This window comes from Toxotes jaculatrix, chromosome 11 (assembly GCF_017976425.1).
Source record: "Toxotes jaculatrix isolate fToxJac2 chromosome 11, fToxJac2.pri, whole genome shotgun sequence".
Taxonomy (NCBI): domain Eukaryota; kingdom Metazoa; phylum Chordata; class Actinopteri; family Toxotidae; genus Toxotes; species Toxotes jaculatrix.
Genome location: NC_054404.1, coordinates 14,868,413 through 14,882,483, shown reverse-complemented (window position 1 = coordinate 14,882,483; position 14,071 = coordinate 14,868,413). Strand labels below are relative to the sequence as shown.

General features: G+C 37.5%; 1 protein-coding gene across 2 annotated transcripts; it reads left to right on the top strand.

The window, feature by feature from the left end:
- The first annotated feature begins 7,105 nt into the window (after positions 1-7,105).
- On the top strand, positions 7,106-11,986 carry agpat4 (1-acylglycerol-3-phosphate O-acyltransferase 4 (lysophosphatidic acid acyltransferase, delta)). Of its 2 annotated transcripts, none has more exons than XM_041049450.1 (9): positions 7,106-7,345; positions 8,112-8,293; positions 8,379-8,548; positions 8,634-8,795; positions 8,932-9,085; positions 9,239-9,341; positions 9,440-9,515; positions 9,826-10,024; positions 10,704-11,986. In XM_041049450.1, exons 2-9 carry the CDS (start codon positions 8,116-8,118, stop codon positions 10,793-10,795), a joined length of 1,134 nt encoding a protein of 377 aa, XP_040905384.1. In that variant the 5' UTR covers positions 7,106-7,345; positions 8,112-8,115; the 3' UTR covers positions 10,796-11,986. The 2 variants fall into 2 exon arrangements, with proteins under 2 accessions (XP_040905384.1, XP_040905385.1); XM_041049451.1 differs by having other exon boundaries at positions 7,107-7,345; positions 8,187-8,293.
- The last annotated feature ends 2,085 nt before the right edge of the window (positions 11,987-14,071 follow it).

Below are 14,071 nucleotides of genomic sequence, written 5' to 3'. Positions count from 1 at the left end.
TAGCATAGTAAAGCGTCAAAATCGGACAAAAAAAGTCAACATTTTTTTTGACCTCAAAATGTCATAAAAAACGTCATAGTATTGTAAGGCGTCAAAATCGGACAAAAAAAGTCAAATTTTTTTTTGACCTCAAAATGTCATAAAAAACGTCATAGTATAGTAAGGCGTCAAAATCGGACAAAAAAAGTCAAAATTTTTTTGACCTCAAAATGTCATAAAAAACGTCATAGTATAGTATCGCGTTTTTTTCGGGCAAAAAAAGTCAACGTTTTTTGACCTCAAAATGTCATAAAAAACGTCATAGTATAGTATGGCGTTTTTTTCGGGCAAAAAAAGTCAACATTTTTTTTTACTTCAAAATGTCATAAAAAACGTCATAGTATAGTAAGGCGTTTTTTTCGGGCAAAAAAAGTCAAAATTTTTTTTGACCTCAAAATGTCATAAAAAACGTCATAGTATAGTAAGGCGTTTTTTTCGGGCAAAAAAAGTCAACATTTTTTTTGACCTCAAAATGTCATAAAAAACGTCATAGCATAGTAAGGCGTCAAAATCGGCTGAAAAAAGTCCGATTTTTTTTTTTGCCTCAAAATGTCATAAAAATGTTCATAGTATAGTAAGGCGTCAAAATCGGCCAAAAAAAGTCCAAAATTTTTTTGACCTCAAAATGTCATAAAAAACGTCATAGTATAGTAAGGCGTCAAAATCGGACAAAAAAAGTCAACATTTTTTTTGACCTCAAAATGTCATAAAAAACGTCATAGTATAGTAAGGCGTCAAAATCGGACAAAAAAAGTCAAAAATTTTTTTGACCTCAAAATGTCATAAAAAACGTCATAGTATAGTATTGCGTTTTTTTCGGGCAAAAAAAGTCAACGTTTTTTGACCTCAAAATGTCATAAAAAACGTCATAGTATAGTATGGCGTTTTTTTCGGGCAAAAAAAGTCAACATTTTTTTTTACTTAGAAATGTCATAAAAAACGTCATAGTATAGTAAGGCGTTTTTTTCGGGCAAAAAAAGTCAAAATTTTTTTTGACCTCAAAATGTCATAAAAAACGTCATAGTATAGTAAGGCGTTTTTTTCGGGCAAAAAAAGTCAACATTTTTTTTGACCTCAAAATGTCATAAAAAACGTCATAGCATAGTAAGGCGTCAAAATCGGCTGAAAAAAGTCCGATTTTTTTTTTTGCCTCAAAATGTCATAAAAATGTTCATAGTATAGTAAGGCGTCAAAATCGGCCAAAAAAAGTCCAAAATTTTTTTGACCTCAAAATGTCATAAAAAACGTCATAGTATAGTAAGGCGTCAAAATCGGACAAAAAAAGTCAACATTTTTTTTGACCTCAAAATGTCATAAAAAACGTCATAGTATAGTAAGGCGTCAAAATCGGACAAAAAAAGTCAAAATTTTTTTTGACCTCAAAATGTCATAAAAAACGTCATAGTATAGTATCGCGTTTTTTTCGGGCAAAAAAAGTCAACGTTTTTTGACCTCAAAATGTCATAAAAAACGTCATAGTATAGTATGGCGTTTTTTTTGGGCAAAAAAAGTCAAAATTTTTTTTGACCTCAAAATGTCATAAAAAACGTCATAGTATAGTAAGGCGTCAAAATGTGACAAAAAAAGTCAAAATTTTTTTTGACCTCAAAATGTCATAAAATGTCATAGTATAGTAAGGCGTTTTTTTCGGGCAAAAAAAGTCAAAATTTTTTTTGACCTCAAAATGTCATAAAAAACGTCATAGTATAGTATGGCGTTTTTTTTGGGCAACAAAAGTCAAAATTTTTTTTGACCTCAAAATGTCATTAAAAACATCATAGTATAGTATGGCGTTTTTTTCGGACAAAAAAAGTCAAATTTTTTTTTGACCTCAAAATGTCATAAAAAACGTCATAGCATAGTAAAGCGTCAAAATCGGACAAAAAAAGTCAACATTTTTTTTGACCTCAAAATGTCATAAAAAACGTCATAGTATTGTAAGGCGTCAAAATCGGACAAAAAAAGTCAAATTTTTTTTTGACCTCAAAATGTCATAAAAAACGTCATAGTATAGTAAGGCGTCAAAATCGGACAAAAAAAGTCAAAATTTTTTTGACCTCAAAATGTCATAAAAAACGTCATAGTATAGTATCGCGTTTTTTTCGGGCAAAAAAAGTCAACGTTTTTTGACCTCAAAATGTCATAAAAAACGTCATAGTATAGTATGGCGTTTTTTTCGGGCAAAAAAAGTCAACATTTTTTTTTACTTCAAAATGTCATAAAAAACGTCATAGTATAGTAAGGCGTTTTTTTCGGGCAAAAAAAGTCAAAATTTTTTTTGACCTCAAAATGTCATAAAAAACGTCATAGTATAGTAAGGCGTTTTTTTCGGGCAAAAAAAGTCAACATTTTTTTTGACCTCAAAATGTCATAAAAAACGTCATAGCATAGTAAGGCGTCAAAATCGGCTGAAAAAAGTCCGATTTTTTTTTTTGCCTCAAAATGTCATAAAAATATTCATAGTATAGTAAGGCGTCAAAATCGGCCAAAAAAAGTCCAAAATTTTTTTGACCTCAAAATGTCATAAAAAACGTCATAGTATAGTAAGGCGTCAAAATCGGACAAAAAAAGTCAACATTTTTTTTGACCTCAAAATGTCATAAAAAACGTCATAGTATAGTAAGGCGTCAAAATCGGACAAAAAAAGTCAAAAATTTTTTTGACCTCAAAATGTCATAAAAAACGTCATAGTATAGTATTGCGTTTTTTTCGGGCAAAAAAAGTCAACGTTTTTTGACCTCAAAATGTCATAAAAAACGTCATAGTATAGTATGGCGTTTTTTTTGGGCAAAAAAAGTCAAAATTTTTTTTGACCTCAAAATGTCATAAAAAACGTCATAGTATAGTAAGGCGTCAAAATCGGACAAAAAAAGTCTAATTTTTTTTTGACCTCAAAATGTCATAAAAAACGTCATAGTATAGTATGGCGTTTTTTTCGGGCAAAAAAAGTCAAAATTTTTTTTGACCTCAAAATGTCATAAAAAACGTCATAGTATAGTAAGGCGTCAAAATGTGACAAAAAAAGTCAACATTTTTTTTGACCTCAAAATGTCATAAAAAACGTCATAGCATAGTAAAGCGTCAAAATTGGACAAAAAAAGTCAAAATTTTTTTTGACCTCAAAATGTCATAAAAAACGTCATAGTATTGTAAGGCGTCAAAATCGGACAAAAAAAGTCAAAATTTTTTTTGACCTCAAAATGTCATAAAAAACGTCATAGTATAGTAAGGCGTCAAAATCGGACAAAAAAAGTCAAAATTTTTTTGACCTCAAAATGTCATAAAAAACGTCATAGTATAGTATCGCGTTTTTTTCGGGCAAAAAAAGTCAACGTTTTTTGACCTCAAAATGTCATAAAAAACGTCATAGTATAGTATGGCGTTTTTTTCGGGCAAAAAAAGTCAACATTTTTTTTTACTTCAAAATGTCATAAAAAACGTCATAGTATAGTAAGGCGTTTTTTTCGGGCAAAAAAAGTCAAAATTTTTTTTGACCTCAAAATGTCATAAAAAACGTCATAGCATAGTAAGGCGTCAAAATCAGCTGAAAAAAGTCCGATTTTTTTTTTTGCCTCAAAATGTCATAAAAATGTTCATAGTATAGTAAGGCGTCAAAATCGGCCAAAAAAAGTCCAAAATTTTTTTGACCTCAAAATGTCATAAAAAACGTCATAGTATAGTAAGGCGTCAAAATCGGACAAAAAAAGTCAAAATTTTTTTGACCTCAAAATGTCATAAAAAACGTCATAGTATAGTATCGCGTTTTTTTCGGGCAAAAAAAGTCAACGTTTTTTGACCTCAAAATGTCATAAAAAACGTCATAGTATAGTATGGCGTTTTTTTCGGGCAAAAAAAGTCAAAAATTTTTTTGACCTCAAAATGTCATAAAAAACGTCATAGTATAGTAAGGCGTCAAAATGTGACAAAAAAAAGTCAACATTTTTTTTGACCTCAAAATGTGACAAAAAAAGTCAACATTTTTTTTGACCTCAAAATGTCATAAAATGTCATAGTATAGTAAGGCGTTTTTTTCGGGCAAAAAAAGTCAAAATTTTTTTTGACCTCAAAATGTCATAAAAAAACGTCATAGTATAGTATGGCGTTTTTTTCGGACAAAAAAAGTCAACATTTTTTTTGACCTCAAAATGTCATAAAAAACGTCATAGCATAGTAAAGCGTCAAAATTGGACAAAAAAAGTCAAAATTTTTTTTGACCTCAAAATGTCATAAAAAACGTCATAGTATTGTAAGGCGTCAAAATCGGACAAAAAAAGTCAAATTTTTTTTTGACCTCAAAATGTCATAAAAAAACGTCATAGTATAGTAAGGCGTCAAAATCGGACAAAAAAAGTCAAAATTTTTTTTGACCTCAAAATGTCATAAAAAACGTCATAGTATAGTAAGGCGTTTTTTTCGGGCAAAAAAAGTCAAAATTTTTTTTGACCTCAAAATGTCATAAAAAACGTCATAGCATAGTAAGGCGTCAAAATCGGCTGAAAAAAGTCCGATTTTTTTTTTTGCCTCAAAATGTCATAAAAATGTTCATAGTATAGTAAGGCGTCAAAATCGGCCAAAAAAAGTCAACATTTTTTTTGGCCTCAAAATGTCATAAAAATGGTCATAGTATAGTAAGGCATCAAAATCGGCTAAAAAAAGGCAGATTTTTTTTGGGCCTCAAAATGTCATAAAAATGGTCATATTATAGTAAGGCGTCAAAATCGGACAAAAAAAGTCAACATTTTTTTTGGCCTCAAAATGTCATAAAAATGGTCATAGTATAGTAAGGCGTCAAAATCGGACAAAAAAAGTCAAAATTTTTTTGGCCTCAAAATTTCATAAAAATGGTCATAGTATAGTAAGGTGTGAAAATCGGCAGCAACAGCAACAGGCTGTATACTGCTGTGAAGCCTTGTGGCCGTAGCTAGGGCTAAAAATAATGCATACAGACAGTAGGTGGCGCTATGACTGTACCATCATATTAGCATATCAATCTGTTCAGAATCACATGCTCATCATGCCTGATTTTTTTCATCCACGTTGGATGAAGTATGTATATCCCTTTCCTGTGTGTAGGCGAAGGGTCAAGTTCGTGGCGGCACCACGGGTAGACCGTGTAACCCACACCAAAACTTTTGATAACTTTTTGTCCCTAATGCCTTCTGAGCAATCTGATCAATTCCCCTAGGAGGAGTTCGTCAAAGTACGGCAAGAGCGAAAGGAAAAATGGTGCAGTCTTTCCAAAATGGACTTCCTGTACATCATGGAATTTTTCTCCAAGAGGCTTTTTTTCCTGTCTTGACATGATGCATCTGTGTACCGATTTTCAAGTCCGTAGGTCTTACGGTGAATATTTCCACACTCTAGGGGGCGCTGCAGAGCCGTTTGGCCGCGCCCGGTCGCACGGACAGTGTCAAACAAGAATTTTCATCGAGGGACAATTTTGGGCAAAGTTTGGTGACTTTTAGAGCACGTTCAGGGGGTCAAATTAGCTGACAAAGCGGCGGAAGAAAAATAAAAGAGGAGAATAACAATAATCCCTTCAGTTACAATAGGGCTTTGCACGAATTTCGTGCTTGGGCCCTAAATATGTGCGCACATGATAAAATGTCCAGCAGATTTCCTATTTACAGCTCATGCAACAGGGAATTTTATTCAGAGTTTTTTTCTCATCTAAGAGAGCTGTGTTTGGTGCATCTTCATTTCCCTCTGGTGTTGGCAAGAGGAAATTGATATTATTTTGGGTCAAACTGAAGAAAGCATTAAAAGTGAATTCCTTGTACGTCAGTGTATCTGTTTCCACTTCTAGTCTGTTTTACTTTCAGCTGAGGGATGGGGATCCATGACCCAATTCACACAGATGTAATTATTAACTGTGAAAAACCCAACTGATGCCCGAGTGCTTGACTCACTTGAGCGTGACTGTTGTTTTGCTTCTTTGAGAACATTTTAATTTGGGGAATGGATTATTTAGCCCATTAAAGTTATTTATGCTGCTAAGTCAGTGGAGGAATCTTGCTTTTATCAAAATTGACTTTGAGGAGTTTTATATGATAAATGAATTTAACAAGAGTGGTTGAGCTTTGGTGGTCCTGAGCTATAAAGTCCTAAGTCAGGGTTGTTAAATCTTTAGGCAGTGTGTAACAAATAATGCAGAAGACATCTGAAATATTTCCATTTGATGCCTGAAAACACTTTTCTGGCTACGGTTCTTACTATCAGCACTGTTGTAGTGTAGAGAAAAAAAATTAACTTTAAACCTGCTTGAGAGGAAATTTGAAGGAACAACCAGGTTAATGAGTCCAAGAGTGTTATGTATTGTGAAGTGCTACTAGTACTAGTAGTATTTATTTGCAGTCACACCCCAAAATTTCTGATACTGAGGTCCACCTCCTGTGCTGCGGACTAGATATTGCCTGGATTCATTTAAGGTCAAGTAAAATCACTTTTGTTATGCACATACCACAGATTACCTGCAGGGAGTGCTGTTAACCAAGACCCAGCACCACTGTTTGCCAGTTTCCTTTAAAAACTCTGGCAACATATTAAACACTCTGTGGTCTGATCCAGACAAAAAAAGAGAAAGGAAGTGACATTTGGCTGAAACAGCCGTCACCTTTGTTGGCTTTATTATACTTTTATTGTAGTTTATCAAGAAAAGACCACTGCGCATGCGTCCCACTCCACCTTTCCTGTGCCCAAATATAGGCAACGCAAAGATGAGGAGAAACAGAAAGAGGTCTCACTCTTTCCCAGTTTGTGGCACCAAGAAACGACAGCGTGTAAAAGCTGTTTAACGCTTTAGAGGTTTACTCGACACAGATCACACACAAAATAAACGTATTACAAGTATCCTGAGTGAAACGTGACCTGTTGACTGATTACTGAATATTTATCGTTATTTAGCACACCGGTCACCATGGTAACAGGGCTGCTCTGCGTATGAATCAATGCGCGCACCGTGGCTGCGTCTTCCAACATCTTTGCAGCCGGCTCGGCTCCACAGTTTCTAGAAGGAAGCGGAGCTCTCATATGTCTCCATCCTCCGGTCCACGCGTGGCTTTCAGATGGGTGTGGTTCCTTGTTCGAGGAAGTTTTTTTTTTCTCTTCTTCTTCTTTCATCGTCGGCCACTGAACACATGTCATGTGGAATGAATATGACTGAAATCTGAAGAAGAGCAGGAGCCCTAAGTGGCATGGACATATAGTGAAGACTGGTGTTTTCTTTTTTCTTTTCTTTTGCCAGCTGAAAGGTTGAAGGTCTCTGTGACAGGGCAGCTCTCTTCTTGGCGAACACAAAGTGATCAAGGTAAATGTCACGTTTTCAGATTAATTTCAGGTGTGTGTCCCTTTTTTTTAAATTTCCTCTTTATATAGTCATAACTTGACATTGGACCTTGTCAGACGCAGTCTGTTAAAATAATCTTTGTCATTGTTTGCACTTAATCTGATTTTATTTTATTTTATTTATTTATTTTTGCTGAATTTCCATCTCATCTCTTCTCCGATATGTGAATGTCACATGTTGTTGTTTACTTGCTGTGTTGTACCATCAAAAGCAGTTTGATGGTAAACAGTAAGGATAGTGCGTCTCAAAGCTGTGGAACAGTTGACAATGTGACCTTCTAATAAGCTGCTAAACTACAGTATAATTGACCTGACCTTTCAGCGCACATGGTTTCAATAACACAGATAATGCCTGTAAACTGATATTACCTTGACTTTAGGGAGATGTGCTGACAAAACTACAGCATATTTATGGGCTTGGTGATGATACAGTGTCTGTGTCCTTGAAGGGGTTTACTGTGAAGAATGACCTTTTACCCTGTGAAATGCTGTTTATGCACAGTCCAGCTCAGAGGCTCCATTCAGCAGATGAAATCCAGTCAAAGAAAACCTTTATGTCAGAGTGGGCTCAGTGCTGGGAGAACAGTTTGCTGTCACAGCCCAGGGCAACACCAGCTGACAACTTTATCTAACAGAGCTGAATGGTGACATATATTGTAGCAAGGGAAGTGTGTGTGACGCAGGGAGGTGGTTGTGTTTTAATGGTTTAAGTTGTGCAACTCTTACAGAACAATGGGTGTCCTGCAGCTGCTGAAATCCCAGTTCTTGTGCCATCTGATCATCTGCTGTGTGTTCTTGGTCAGCGGCCTCATCATCAACCTGCTGCAGCTCTGTACTTTACCTCTGTGGCTGGTCAGTAAACAGCTGGCCCGCAGGATCAACATCAGACTGGCCTACTGCATCAGTAGTCGTAAGTATTGTCCTCTGTCTCTGTCAAACTGTCTTTTGTTCACAAAACATGGACACGTGCATCATTGTGTCTTCGTGATCCTCAGAGATGGTAGCTGCCCTGGAGTGGTGGTCTGGGACAGAGTGTACACTCTACACGGACCCAAAGAGTTTCCCACTGTATGGAAATGAGAATGCAATTGTGGTCCTCAATCACAGTTTTGAGATAGACTTCCTATGTGGCTGGACCTTCTGTGAGAGATTCGGAGTCCTTGGGGTAAGAGAAAGTGTCCCAGAAAACCCAAGAGCTCAGTATGTCTTTTTTTTTTCCTTATCTATCTTTTATATTTATCTTTTTCCAGAGCTCTAAAGTGTTAGCCAAGAAAGAGTTGGCTTACGTACCAGTCATTGGTTGGATGTGGTACTTCCTGGAGATAGTTTTCTGCAAGAGGAAATGGGAGGAGGATCGAAGGACGGTGGCACAGAGTCTTCAGAACCTGCAAGATTACCCAGAAAACTTCTGGGTAAGCTTCGTCCTGTGGAAATTATTATAAAATAAAGATGACAAGACAAGATAAGTGATATGTTTTTAGAGTTAGTGATGTCAGAGATATTTCTGAGTAATGCTATTAATGAACACTCTCTTTTCCTGGGTCCTAGTTCTTACTTTACTGTGAAGGAACACGCTTCACACCAAAGAAACACCAGGTCAGCATGCAAGTGGCTGAGAGCAAAGGTCTGCCCAAACTGAAGTATCATCTTCTACCCAGGACCAAAGGATTCTGGGTAACTGTCCAAAACCTCAGGGGAACTGGTGAGCATCCATCTCTGATGAAGTATTTGAATATGGCCACCAGTAGATACCAGATACTGTGAGCTGTGTGTCTTTGAGGGGGGAAGGCCAGAGGGATTTGCAAATCAAATGATCTGTACAGTAAACTGCTGTCATGTGGCTTTTCGTGTGCAGCTGCGGCGGTTTATGATTCCACGCTGAACTTCAGAAACAACGAGGCGCCGACCTTGCTTGGAATTCTTAATGGGAAGAAGTATCATGCAGATTTATATGTGAGGTACAAAGAAATGGGTTTGTAGTGAGCACATTTCATCTCCTGTTTACTGGTGTTGCCGCTCTTTATCTGAGAGAGACGACTTCCCCTGTCATTTGCAGGAGAATCCCTCTAGAGCAGATCCCAGAAGATGAGGCAGAGTGCGCTGCTTGGCTCCACAAACTCTACCAGGAAAAGGTAGGAGTGTGCTGAAGGTGTTCAAGTTTCAGGTCTTCCCACAAGGGAGTATATACAGGCCATACAGATTAAATGTAAAACTTAAAATTTACTGTATTTAGTATTCTTTTTCTTCTTTTTGTAGTGGTTAGCACTGTCACCTCACAGCAAGAAAGTTGATTGTTGACTCTAAATTGTCCATAGGTGTGAGTGTGAATGGTTGTTTCTAGAACCCTGTGATAGACTGGCAACTTGCCTAGAGTTGGCTGGGATTGGCTCTGGCCTCCTTAAGAGGATAATCAACGTCATGTTTACATTGATGTATCTGCAGGACAACTTTCAGGAGCAATACGTACAGACAGGGCGTTTCCCTGGCCCCATAGTGAGCCCTCCACGCCGACCCTGGGCCTTGTTCAACTGGCTGTTCTGGTCCTGCTTGCTCCTCTACCCTCTAGGCCTGCTGCTCGCTCAGCTCATCAGCTCTGGCTCGATGCTTACCATCTTAGCTTCTGTGGCTCTCTGCTCTGCAGGTCAGTTTTCATGCATTCAGGCCCTGGGTTGAAGTCTCCCTGAAATGGGTTTAACAGTCCTGAGTTTAACCAGCTCCTTTTTGTTCAAACATTCCATAAAGCAGCAGATCTGACAACTCAAATGTAAGTCCCCCACCCTTTTTCTGGAAAGTATGATTTATCAGTCTTGGGAGCATGTCCCCAAACAGCATTCAGGCATGTGGTTACTTAGCAGCGTTAAACATTAATCCATCTAAATAGTTTCACAGAGATGGTGCAATGGTGAAATGATTTCTCTAACAGCATGGGATCATGAGGAGCATGTTACAGTTTCCACAATAAATGAGAAGCCATGTTTGTGGTTGCGGTTAAAATGACAAAATTTTGTTTTGTTGGAGGAGACAAGTCCATCTTAAGCATTTAATAAAAAGTGTCAGTATAAATTTGAAATAAATTTAGGATTTTCTCCAGACTTCGGTTGTTGACAGACTCAGCCCTTGGCTTCCAATCTCAAAGTGGCAAATTCAGCCATATAACTTAATTCTGATCCTGAAAAATATTCACATTTTGAAGTTAAAAGTAAAAAATTTACTGTGGAAATAACCATGTATTGTACAGGATCTCAGAAATTGTCACCACTTCTTTGTGACTCGCTCGAATATTATTCTGAATGCACTCTTTCTGAATCTTTCCCTCACAGCTTCACTGGGAGTTCGCTGGATGATTGGCCAGACTGAGATCAACAGGGGCTCAAGCTATGGGAATAAGGAAGTTCCTCTGAACAGAAACTAAGGAATCCTGACCTACTGCGAGCTGCTTCTTTGCTCAGCTACTAACCTACAAGCTGCCAGCGGCAGAGTTTGTAACCACCAGTCTGTCAGGTCCCTGCTGGTCCAACAAGTGCAAACCTGCTTCAAAGCACAATGCAGACAGGGTAGTCTTAACGCTACGTTGCATAAGCTCATGATCGTGACACTGGACTGTGGTGAGCGGCTTCCTTTGGGAAACCTACAACAAAAATATGAGGCAAGATTAAATATGACCCCTCAAATCAGAGGGTAAATATTTGAATACAGTGACAGACATTCTTGTTTATCTTGACTGATATGTCTGATAATTCCAACTAAAATTTTAAATTTAGCCAAATGAAAAACTGACTACCTCTTTGATTGTAATGTAATGGATAAATGATTTTCGTGGTGGAATAAAATTTACATTTCACTTTAAAAAAAAAAGAAAAAATATATTGCTTTTTTTTTATATGTAAGAGCAGCAGAGCACCAGAAGTTGTGGTGTGTGTGTGTCAGTGTCTGGGTTTGTGTTGTTTGTGTGTTTTGTGTTCAGCAGCAGGGAAGGAGAGCAAACCACTGTCTCTCCTCTTAACTGTCTGCTCTCCAGTGGCAAGAAACTAGATTCTTGCCACTGGAAACTAGATTCTTGGCAAAGAAAAAAAAACATCTAACACACAACACAAAAATCCTTCCTGGTGTCTGCATTTGCCAGTTGTTGAATGATAAAACAATGTACTATGAGTATTAGAATATTTGCAGTTTTTTAAAGTAGATGCTAAAGCAGTGTCTCCCTTTGACTTCTACATTGTTGTAGCTGTGCCCGAGGAAGCAGAACTTAAAAATGAGGAGTCACCACCTGAGTTGTGAGTCACTTCCCTTTGGTTTTGATAAATAAAACAATATACTGCACCGTTACAATACATGTGTTGTTGACAGTAAAAACAGAGGTACAGTAATGTTGACAGTAAGTACGAATTTCAGTCACTCCTTTCCTTTCCTGGTGATGGGTGTAAGGACACAGCTCAGACTCCAGATACCTGCTGCTTGTCTATGACCTTCCACCCTTTGCTTGTGAAACTGTTAAAATTTCCATCACATACTCATCACCATTACTTCATAAGGCCACACTTGATTCTAAACATGGATTGGACAAAAAAAAAAAGACAAGCTATAGTGTCCCCTGGTGTTGGTATGCAGACACTAGACATAATTTCTTACTTTCTGTTCCCAGTGTTCTCTTCACTTCCCCAGGCATGGTATGAATGTTGTTCTTCAACTTCACTGAACAGGCAGACTCACCCAGCTTAATCATGCATGACAACGTCAGTGTCGTTGGCTGCTCATGTCAAAGGACAGGTAAATCAAGTTGTACAGTGACACCGCCCCTTGACGTCTTAGTGTACCATGTGATTTGTTAGTTTATAGTCTTTTTTTTTTTTTTTTAAACTACGTGTCATGTTTTATTATGGCATAATAAACGCATCAATTGAAAGGAAATACATATAACTGTGTTTCACTTAGCTTCATTTGAATTTTTATTTTTAATTCACCTTTGTAAATCCTCTATATTGCAGTCTGCTGAACAGACTAAAGAAGGTGCAAACACTTGAGCTCAGGCTGCTAGAGTATCATCTTAGCATTAGCTGAACCTAAAGATGTATATATATGTGTGTGTGTTTGAAGTTACCACTAGCATTAGTGGAGTTTTGACCTCTTCAAATCACAGCTATTAACAGTTATTGTCACACCTTAGGACAACACAAGGCTTGAGCTGATAGGTCTGTTTGACAAAGGCAAGTGATTCAGTATCTGACCACTACGTCAGGTCTATGATGTGGAGGTGGTTGTGTTTTAATGCTTTAAGTTGTGCAACTCTTACAGAACAATGGGCTGCTGAAATCCCAGTTCTTGTGCCATCTGATCATGTGCTGTGTGTTCCTGGTCAGTGGCCTCATCATCAACCTGTTCCAGTTCAGTAAAGAGCTGGCCCACAGGATCAACATCAGACTGGCCTACTGCATCAGTAGCTGTAAGTACTGGGTGTTCACTGTCGCTTCAGTGCAAGTGTCACTTTGTTGAACAAGATCAAAGATTTAAACTCAGTTTGCGTGAAGCATAAGACTTTACAACCACAATCAAACAATCCTTTGTTCACAAAACACGTATGTGTGTGCCTCAGAGATGCATTTCATTTCCTGTTTACTGGTGTAAACAAAATGGTCTTTATCTGAGAGATATTACTTCCCCTTTTATTTTCAGGGGAATCCCTCTAAAGCAGATCCCAGATGAAGAGGCAGAGGGCGCTGCTTAGCTCCACAAACTCTACTAGAAAAAGGTGAGAGTGTGCTGCAGGTGGAGGTTTTGTCTGTAACAACTCTGTGGCTTCTGTCATTGGTTCCCTTGTCATGTTCCTCATGTCAAGTCATTAAACTGCCTAATATTAAGAATTTTAAGCTTTTCAACTCCAAAACATCATAAAACGTGGTCACAAATTTCACTTTCAGACTTTTGGTATTGACTCGTTTGCATTGATGTATCACTACACACAGACAGGGGGGTTTAACCTTGCTCCATAGTGAGCCCTCCATGCTGACCCTGGGCCTTGATCAACTGGCTGTTCTGGTCCTGCTTGCTCCTCTACCCTCCAGTCTTGCTGCTCGCTCAGCTCATCAGCTCTGGGGTCGATGCTTTACTGTCTTAGCTTCTGTGGCTCTCTGCTCTGCAGGTCAAATGGATATAATTGTCTCCTGGCCTTTATTCTGTGACAATTTGTGGTAAAGGTATGATTGGTATTGATTTGTAATTTCCTGCCACTTCTGCTACTTGGTGAAAAGTTTCTCACCTTCTAATTATTAATAGAATACTTAATAATATTCTGTAAGTCATCTGCAGTCTGCAGTTTTAAATATTGAAAAGTTGCTAATGGATGGATTATGGTCCAGAAACTCTCATTTTACCTTAACAACAAACATTTACACAGCCAGGGTATCCAAAAGTTTTTCTTTATAAGACCTCTAACTGATCCATAAAGAATTAGTAAAGTATTTACCCTTAATAAAGACACAAGTTACACTGTATGAATGCTTTATAATGGATGCCTCATTTGAAAGTATCATGAAGTTCATGCACTGTTGTGAGAGCAGATGTGAGAATTTCCCAGTGTTGTGAAAATGATTTTTATTTGAGGAAAGCAAATAATCTGATACTGAAAATCCTGGAAGGGAAATTGACTGTGGAAACCGTGTCTTGCAAAAACTGTCACCACTTCTTTGTGACT